This window comes from Phoca vitulina, unplaced genomic scaffold (assembly GCF_004348235.1).
Source record: "Phoca vitulina isolate PV1807 unplaced genomic scaffold, GSC_HSeal_1.0 scaffold15, whole genome shotgun sequence".
NCBI lineage: Eukaryota > Metazoa > Chordata > Mammalia > Carnivora > Phocidae > Phoca > Phoca vitulina.
Genome location: NW_022589718.1, coordinates 39,234,698 through 39,244,552, shown reverse-complemented (window position 1 = coordinate 39,244,552; position 9,855 = coordinate 39,234,698). Strand labels below are relative to the sequence as shown.

The following is a 9,855-nucleotide window of genomic DNA, read 5'->3' as shown; positions in this document are numbered from 1 at the left end:
CTCCGACGCTGTCTGCTGGGTCCGTCTGTCCTGGATCTTCATCCCGGTGTCCGTCTGCCGCTGCAAAAGCACAAAGTGAGCGTCCAGTCCAAACTGGGGCGTATGGTTTCCCGAAGTCGCTTACCCCCAGTGTGTGGGGGCACCTGACGCCCTCCCTGCACACCGTGTTCCCCCCGGAGGTTGTCTTGCCACCGTGGCCCATCGCCCTGGAAGGAGGAGGAGGGTGTGGAGAGCAGTTCCAGTCCCACTAGAATGCTCTTGCACTGGTTATGCTTCCCACCATGGCTGTTGAGTACAGCGCTCGGAAAGCCGTGACCCAAAATTGGTCTGATTTTCATTGCATTTTGTGAGTTAGAGGACAAGACGCCCAAAGAGCCATGTCCTCCTTTTCTACCAGCCGTCCCATCCTCAGGCCAGTGTTTCCTAGTGACGAGCGTTGGTGCACTCAGCTTTACCCTCAGATGACTCCACGCATGTTTATGCTGTGCGGACGTAGGCGCATTGGAGTCCACTGGGCTGTGTCACCCCCGGGACACTCCTGTCCGTGACCACCCAGTGGCGCCCGCACACCTGCGCGTTCTGTGCGTGCACGAACATCAAACCTCCGGTCTAGACTTGCGTCCTTGACGCGGCTCAGGTGGGTTGTGTCGTGTACATATATACATAAAATTATCCTTTTGTGCTCTTACTGGACTATCAAATTCCAGTAGGTTCTAAAGATGAAGACTTCCCACGCTAGAAAGAACAAAATTCGAAAATGAAATTGATACTCTATAACTCAGGCCCTTTGTTGGAAGTGACCAAAGCTTCACGGAATCTGGGTCATCCTTGGGGGTCCGAGCACGCTCCCACCTGTGGACTCTAGGATTGTGCAGACGGGGCAGGGTCGCTGTCTTCCGTTCAGAATTCAGTTCTGAAAACCGTCACACTCACGCTGTTTGGCACTAACCACATCCCACGTCACATCGTCTAACAGGTGACAGTGAACTTGTCCGTGACGAGCACGCATGTTTTGTAGAGCAAACCTCTGGGTTATGAAGGCGTAGAATTTACAGCAAGCGCATTGGAAGGAGCTTTGTGAATTGTAGGTCGGTCGCAAGCAGTCACATTACCCCGTGATGGAGGTTTTGCTGCGCTGTCCGGAATATTCAAGGGAAAATATTTTGATGGAAAAGTTCTGAGAGGTCCTGTTAAATCAGCCTTTCTGTGTCCCCACTGAGTGAGCACATTGCCTGCCAGGAGGGACCTAGCCACATAAAATGGCCGAATTAGGATTTTTTAAAAATCAGTGTAACTTTAAAAAAAAAAATACACATTGACCACATCAAAAGCTTCAGCAAATTAAACCAGACTCAAGATTATTTGTGAATTAGGAAGCAAAACTGAGGATTGGGGTTTGGTGTCTTCCTGCATCCTGGTGACATCTGAGCAGCGAGCTGGTCGGCGGCCGAGCCCGGGCGACCAGCAGCTGGGCCCTGCCCGTGTGCTGTGGTTATGTTCAGGGCTGAGGTGCAGAGAGAGTCCCAGCTGCTGCCTGTCCTCCCACACTGAGGCCCGTTGCTGCTTCTGTTCCTTCTGTGGGTGTGTTTATTACGAGCACGCGGGTAAGCCTTCCAGCATGTGACGTGTCACTCAGTAATGACGGCTGTGGCTTGGTCTCATTTGCTTCTGAAAGTGCCGTATGTTTCATAGGTATTTTATACCTGTACGCAGAATTAACAGAGTGCCCACCCATCTCCAAAACCAAGTCATTCAAACAGGCAGATGTCCAGAATTCCTGGGGACAAAAACACTATTAGCTTTTAAAAGAACATATAAGTCTATATTGAGAAATAAAACCAAATCTTTTAATTTTTTTGTAAATTTTGTTTTGGTTTTGTTTTGGGGTTTTTTTGGGGAGGGGGTCTTGGGTTTTGTGTGTTGTGTGTGTGTGTTTGTCGTTGCAAGAAAATTCATAAAAACGGTCACGTTAATCTACCTTTGGCCTGGTATTAGACCATTTGTGTCCGTGTTTTTTCTGCAAGATGGGCTTCAGGTGGAATTCAGGCATATTGGAGGTGACCTTCATTTCTACAGGGGAGGCAGCGCGTTGTTTTAAATGCCACCTTCGCCTCTCACGGGCAGTCTGCCTGTCCGCACTGGAGCCAGCAGAGGGACGCCCGGAGTCCCCAGGACTCTCCTCGGACGCGTGGCCGTAGCGTGGCAGCGGCGAGTCCCGCGGCGCCCAGAAGCACCCTCCCGGCCCGATGATGCCTCTGGGTCTTGGGGCCATGGCTGTAAAACCAAACCAGACAAACAGCCAAAGCCATGAAGGCCCGTCTGACCCCGCTGTTCCCTGTGAACCTTTCCCGCGCCCTTTCCCATGCCGTTTCCAGCAGCAGGTGCGGGAGGTGACCTGTGCCCGAGCTGTGCTGTGGGGCGCGTGCGGACGTCTGTCCTGGGCGCGCTAGAGCCCCTCTCTCCTGGCAGGCATGGGGGCTCCTCCTGCTGGGGTGCCCAGGACAGAAGCCTGGCCCCTGGTGTCTCTCTTCCCTGCAGTGGAAGTGAGCACAGCGTGTGGTTAGAGAGCCCGGGAGGGCGTGCTCGGCACAGCAAGCGCTCTGGCTGGAGGCCGGTGGCGTTTCCAGGCGGGGCCCCGACCGCCTGTCCCCAGCGCTGCGCGGCTGCCGAGACCACTCCACTTCCCTCTCTCCGTCCAGGGCACCAGCGCCTGTCCGTGACCAGCCTGCTCGTCTGCCACGGCTTGCTGATGGTCGGCACCAGCCTGGGCATCGTGGTGGCCTTGCCCGTCCCGCGTCTGCAGGGCATCCCCAAGGTGACTGGTGAGTAGACCCCCCCTGCAGGCCTGCGCCTCCCGGGCCCCTGTCCCGCCCTGTGCTCTCACCAAGCCCTCCATCTCTGTCATGCTCTCGCATCCCGGGGGCTGCTTACACGCTGTGCATTATCACTCTTTCTTCTTTTAGCGTACTTTATAGACTGTTAGTGTGAATCATCAGTTCCTACTTCTGTTTTTCTGCTGCTTATGTTAGTGGCCCAGGGAGAATCTTACCCCAAAAACATGTTTTCATGTTCCCTTTGTTGCCACTTACTACTCTGTCACTTAGATACATGATTTTGCTCAATGGCAGTGGATGCTTTTTACATTTTGTATTACAAAGAAGGAAGCTCAGCATCTGAACAGGATTTTTGCAGTGTTGGTAGGGTTCACATGGGTAGAGTCTTTTCAGGAAGCGATTTGGCATTTTGGATCACGAGCCTGAAAATGCTCGTGTGTCTGGAGTCAGGATTTTTCAGTTCTGAAATCTGCCTTGGGAAGCAGCCGAGTCTATGAACAAAAGCAAGATGCAAAAAAGATACTTGACACAGCATTCAGTTTTTCATAGCACAAAGTAGGACACAACTTAAAAATTAGGGGTGAAGAGAGATTTAAGAAAATGGTCGTACTGCCGTTTTAGAATATAGCGAAGCTGGTAAAAACAGTGTTTGTGGAGAGCTTTGAATGATACTGAAAAACGTTAATTCTATAAGTAAAACCAGCATGTGATGTGTGTTAAATTTTATATTGATTACATAATATCAGCCATGTGGGAAAAAAATCTCAGAGAAAAAGATTTGTAGGAAATTCACCAGAATGTTAATAAAGATTCTGTTCCTACATCCTCTTCCTAATGACAACACCAGAATATTTCATGTGACTTCAGACGCCCTTCCTTCCTCAGCGAGCTGTGACAGACTATGGTAAATAGGTCTGTGGTTTACATAAGTTCGAGAGCCACCTGTTAAGGTTAAGGATTCCAGTTTTGTTCACGTCTCCGTTTCTGTTTTATTATGATCCATATACGGCGCACACGGCATCGCGTGTGACGAGCACGTCCAGTTTCCATGGTGCCGGTGCAGGGGTCACCCTCCAGCTGCCACCGGCCCGGGCGGACCGCGCCCCTCCTACCTTCGGTGCCCCCCCAACCATACAGAACCGTTCTCCTGAGTTGCATATCCTCATTCCATTGATTTTTCCATATAATCTTGCCAGTTTGTACCTCAAAAAACCAAATTTGTAATTTCGCTGTTTTTCCCATTTCCTAGATTTGCCTCCTAACGTAGGTATTTCTCCGTAACTCTTTTTGTTTCAACATTACTGCCGAGAGGCGTCCTTGCTGGCGCGAGAGAGTGCGGCTCGCTCGTGCTCGCTGGTGTAGGGTAGCCTTCGGCGTCCGCGGGCCCCACGGCGGCTGTCCAGTGTCCAGTGTCCAGCGTCCAGTGTCCAGTGTCCTGTGTTGCTTGTGATGCCTCTGTGCGTGTTCGTCCGGCCGCCTCCGCTGATTCCGGCCCGCGTCCTTCTGGGGTGCACGCCGGGCGCGGGATCACTGCGCGTACGAAACGCCTGTGCTCACCTGCCCTAGGTGACCCGGAGATGTTTCCCCCCGGTTGTCACGTCGGGGGACGCCTCCCTCGCTGGTGTCTGAGCCTCCTGCCCCTCCGCCCCCCGTACCTGTGGGGTGTCCGCTCTGTTCATGGAGGAACGGCAGCTCACCCTGGCTAAAGAACCCTGTAATTTTATCTGCTTTGGCCGAGGTGGGATGAAGGCTTGTGTCAGCCTTAGAGCACTTGGTGGAAAAGGGCACACGCTCGCCATGTCCCTGTCACCTCCCCCGTGAAGTGCTTGCCAAGTGTGGACCCCCTGTTCCCACCTGACAACACGGGCAGGGTGTTCGGGGACGGGGAATAATCCTTGTTTCAGAACAGACCTCTGGGTAGTTTCTGACATGTGCTCTTGGGTGGGGTGAGGATTTTAAAGTTAAATTCACATCACTCCTAAATTGAAAAGTCCCCCCTAAATAAATTAATTAGATAGATGGATAGAAAAGTGCCCAATTTAATTAAAACAATGGAAGGAACTCATTCCAAACCCTAGGACCTTCTTATAATGAGAGATGGCAGGAAGCTGCTGGTGTTTTAAACATCTTGTGCCTAAAACAGACACATGTCTGGCACTTAATTTTTCAATCAAGACTTAGGAAAATCACATCTCTCTCTGTAGCGCGGGGAACAGGAGGACCGCTCTTTTACTGCTAAGAGTCCCATGCGGCTGTCAGGGCTTTAGACCATCACTCTGAAAGCTTTCTGGGAATTACGTGGAGGTCCGCGAGAACGCGACCGGGCGCCATTCTGGCTTTAAGCTGTCCCTTGGTATCCGAGTTCTGCGTGGGTTCCTGTGGTTTGGATGAGGGGGAGATGCTTGCTGATTCCTCTGTGATCCTGTCTGTTGCATGCGGTGCTCGCGGAATGACCCCCACGCAGGAAGAGGCATGGTCTCCTACCACGCGCACAACGGGCCCGTCAAGTTCCTGGTCATGGCCACCACCGCCGTCAGGACGGACAAGGACAAGCCTGCGGACAGCCCGCCCCCCGGTGCGGAGCCCCAGGACGAAGAACAGAAGGAGGCGCTGCCTGGCGAGGGGCCCGGCCTGAGCCCAAGTGGCGCAGACGCCGTCTGGCTGGGGGGCTCTCTGGGCTCCGTGACTCACCGAAGCGATTTCTCCTCGTCCTCTGGGTCCCTGACCCCCTCGCAGGGCTCGGGCTCCCTGGAGCCCAGATCGGAGGAGAGTATGGTCTACGACCTTCTGCGGCTCCCCAGCGTCCTGCCGAGCAGAGGGCGGCGGGCCAGGAGGGCGAAAGCCAGCTCGGTGCTGGTGGCGTGTGGGGGCCAGGGCCACCGGCGGGTGAGCAGGAAGGCCCGGCAGCAGCGCCCAGAGGAGCTGGCCTCCTCCGTCATGGTCTGGCAGATCCCCCTGCTGAACGCGTGAGCCGGGGCGGTGGCGGCCGAGGACGGCTCTCAGCCGCGTCGGGTGACCTGGCGGGCTGTAGACTGTCTACACTGGTTGAGGATGAATGAGGTCTTTGGGGAAGGCACGTGCAATATCGTCGTGGTGTCGTGGTGGTGGGTTCCTGCCGGCCGGTCCCTTCTGTCCACGCAGAGGCAGGTGCAGCTGCCGTGAGGAGGGAGCACGCGGGGGCCGTCGGGAGCTGCGGGAGGGCACCCCGCTCCTGACCGCCGCGGCCCACGCACACGCCAGGGTGCCCCAGACCGACTCCCGGGCCCTGCTACCCCGAGAATTTGCAGACTAAGAACGTCTGGGAAGTTATAGCCTGTTCAGTAGTATGGACACTTACTAACAATTCTTAGAATAATAACTTTACTTGATTCTGAGTCACTGCTTTTATTTATATTGTCTATCTCTAAATTCTGGAGTAGAGTTTGTAACAATGAAGAAAGCCAGTGAACACACACCAGTCCAGCGGCGCTGCTGGACTGGTTTGCTTTCTGAAGCGAACTGGGTTTTCCAAAGTGGTGCCCTGTGTGTATTGTATATTTTAACAAAGTGGTATTTTTATATTGCTTTTTTGTCTATTAAAAATTAACAGTTAACGTTTCAGTCAATACATGATCTGTAACATTTCACAAATAATGTTTGCTTTGAACCAAAATGCTCAAAACCTCATCAACATTTGGACTCGAGCACCAACGCCAAACTCTTCCTCCCTCCTCGCGTCCAAGAGTATTGATGCCCATGTCCGAAAAGTGTGTGTTTCCTTGTAGGAAATGCGCAGAGAGGGCGCCGGCCGGCTCTTTCACAGTGCTAGTCGGTGTGGCCGTGAGACGCGGGCCGAGGCGGGCAGCCCTGCCCTCACACGCCCTGTCACTTGGCCGCGTCTCCCACGGGCGCACGGGCTCTGCTCTGCACTCACGAAGCCGGGGCGCGCGTCCGGGTGTGCGGCTGAGCAGCGAGTCCGTGGCGCTCCGCGTGGATTCGTGCATCCGTGTCGTACTTACTGAGGGCTTTAAAACCATTACTGCGGGTGCACCGGAGGTAAATTTCTCAGCACTTTACAGATGAGTAAAAATGCTAATTTTATGACCCAGCCAAATATTTTCCAAGGTGCATATATATCCCCACCGTGAAAGTAATATCTTCCCAAGCTTCCTTAAATTGTTAGCTGCTATCTTCAATCATCAATAAAGTCTTTATTTAAAAATACCGTATTCGAGTTGCCTTTTTTCCCCCATGAACCGCGGAGGGGCACTTACGTTCTGTTCTGGCAAGGCGAGGGGCGGCCCGGTGGGCCCTTTGGGATTCAGGCGCTCCACCCACCTGTTTGGGGGTTCGGTGCAAACTCCAGAGACTGTCACAACCTGTGTAGGAAAGTATGCTGTGATTCAAGGCAGGTGCCGAGAAATGTTCAAGGACTCACGTACTTGCCAGTTTGTATTTTGAGTGACATCATGAGTTGAATGAATTTCGTGTAAAATACAGAAATACCTGTTGTGGACCAGGCTTCATGATATTTGCGCCGAGTGAAACCGTGGAGCTTCTCGGTCTTTTTACGGGCTAAATAAAACAGAACTACTCTGATGTGCATTTTATTGAAACCTTGGTACTCAAAGGCATTTGGTCTTCATCAATATCTCAAAAAACTCAAAACCACCAAGTTTTCTTACGGCATAAGTAAGTAAAAAAAAAACAAAAACAAAACATGGCACCCGTTGAGGTTTACATTTACGTTAGAATTCCGACACATTTAGGCAAACCTAGCGTGACGCCGGCTGTCGTACTCACGGGTCAGAAGTCTGGCCGGGCTCTGTGCTGGGCTCTGGGCAGTGAGGGCCTCCCTGTGGGCCGTCACTGTCTCTGTGGTCACGCACCTCCCGACAGAGCGCTGAGCCCCTCCTGGGCCGCAGACAGAGCAGTCTGCCTGGGACCCAGGGCCACGCTGGTGTGTCTGTCCCCCCGTTTGCAAGGAGACCGGGATTCACCACCCTGCCTTGGGGCGAGGCCGGGTTCCCTTGGCCCCCCGCCCCCCCCCTCGCCCCGGGCCAACAGCTGGTGGGCCCACCTGCCTCCCCGTGGGCTTGGCTGCCCGGCAGCGTCCTGGGACCAACAGTGTCTGGCCACGGGTGTGGGTGAGTTTGGGCCAGTGCTGTGCCCTGGATGCGTCCCCCAAAATTCATGTGTTGAAATCCTAACCTCCACGGTGGTGGTGGTAGGAGGTGGGAGGTCGTGAGGTCGTGAGGGTGGAGCCCCATGATGGGAGCTCCCAGCCCCTCCACCCGGTGAGGACACAGTAAGACCTCTGCGAGCCAGGGAGGCCTCACCTGACGCTCGCTCTGCTGGGCCTTGACCCTGGACGTCCAGCCCCAAGGGGTAAACGTCAGAGCAGCCCCCTGTCCTCCCCTGGAGGGCGCTTCTCACCTCTGCAGCCTCAAGCGCTGCTGAAGTTCAGGTCCTGTTTCCAAAGGGGAAACGAAACTTGCGGCAAACCAGCAGTCAGGACAGGCTGCCCCTGTGGGCAGCGACCCAGCAGGCAGAGGATGGCCCCCGCCGGGCTGGTGGCCGCTGCCGCGAGGAGCCAGGGTCCCACCGCACCAGGAGCGCGGGGCTCCCCGACGAGGCTCGTCCGGCTCCCCGGCCCTGACAAATACCCCGCTGTGGCCTCCAGGGCCACACAGGTGCGGGCAGCTCACCCCCGGGCCAGCCGATGCGCGGCCTGAGGAGCAGGGCCATCTAGAGCGGGTGGGGTGCAGCGTGCAGGCAAAGACCCCCCGTCACAGCACGAGCAGCAGGAGCAGGGCCGGCCACGCACCTTCTCCACGTGTTGGGAGGCGGGTGCCATGACCCCTGAAGGAACGGAGGAGTGGGGACCCGTCCTGTGGGGTAAACTAAGCCGTGGGAGGCAAGAGACACTGAGCCTCCAGGAGGGGTCTGGGCCCTTTCAGGGGAGAAGGGGCGGCATCTGGCTCCTACAAACATGGGCAGGTTGGAAGCCGGGTACCTCGGGGAGCGCAAACGCACCTGCAAATCTATGGGGGCCTGGGACCGTCCCCGGACTCCTGGGGCATTCAGCCACCTGCTCGGCAGGGAGCCCCCGGGGTCTCAGCCCCCCCATACTTCGGGGCCCCAGCTGAGGAGGGACTCAGCTCCAGCAGCCGACCAGGGGGTGAGTAACCCAGTTCCGAAGCTCAGCAGATAATGGGCTGCTGGGAAAACTTAGGGTAAAAGAGGAGGGCAAACAAACTGCCTTCCCCCTGCCCCAGCCCTCTGACCCTCCCCCCTCACCTCCCTGCCCCAGCCTTCTGACCCTCCTGCCTCCCTCCCTGGACCAGCCCTCTGACCCTCCTGCCCCACCTTCCTGCCCCAGCTCTCTGACCCTCCAGCTTCACCTCCCCGCCCCAGCCTTCTTGCTGCCCTGTGATTGCACCTGCTTGTGAATAAAGCATTGGCAAGCTTGGCCCAGACAGGAGCCGTCCCCAACCTAGCTACAGGGGGTGGGGTTCCATCTGGACTGACTTGGCACATAGAGAGGTGACCAGACAGAATGAGGAGAGGCCCGGCTGAATCAGGGAGCAGCTGGGTGCACCCCCAGAAGCAGCAGGACAGCAAGTCTGGAGAACTGTGATGTCCTGGAGGGTTTCGGAGATGGGAAATGTGCAGACCTTGTCCTGAGGCCAAAGAATTGTTCAGTGTAGCGGGACTCATCTGGGGGGTGACATCAGGCCTCCTGTGATGGGGGGGGTGTCCTGGTGCTCTTGAGGATGAGAGCCACACGGGGGTGGTGAGAAGGCCTTCCTACAGCTGTGCTCTGCTTGTGCCCTCCATGTCCTCCACACCCCCACTTTCTCCCCATCCTGGGTGGGGACGCCCCCACCTCCTCCTGCCCCCCATCCTGGTCTGGGCGCTCTCACTTCCTGCCTCCCCATCCTGGTCAGGGTGCCCTCATCTCCCCATCCTGGTCAGGATGCCCCACCTCCTCTCTCCCCATCCTGGTCAGGGACCCCCACCTCCTCCTGTCTCCCCATCC

At 55.6% G+C, this 9,855-nt stretch overlaps 1 protein-coding gene across 6 annotated transcripts in view; it reads left to right on the top strand.

Annotated features, from left to right (window-relative positions):
- The window catches only part of ARHGEF10 (Rho guanine nucleotide exchange factor 10), a 106,836-nt gene extending 99,742 nt beyond the window's left edge, over positions 1-7,094 (top strand). For 5 of the 6 annotated variants that reach the window (XM_032413739.1, XM_032413741.1, XM_032413740.1 and 2 more), the window contains 2 exons: positions 2,700-2,822; positions 5,299-7,058. In XM_032413739.1, the coding sequence (XP_032269630.1) occupies positions 2,700-2,822; positions 5,299-5,804 (629 nt within the window). In that variant the 3' untranslated portion in view covers positions 5,805-7,058. Of the gene's footprint in view, positions 1-2,699; positions 2,823-5,298 lie in introns of all 6 variants that reach the window. The other variant, XM_032413742.1, reaches the window with a different exon arrangement.
- The last annotated feature ends 2,761 nt before the right edge of the window (positions 7,095-9,855 follow it).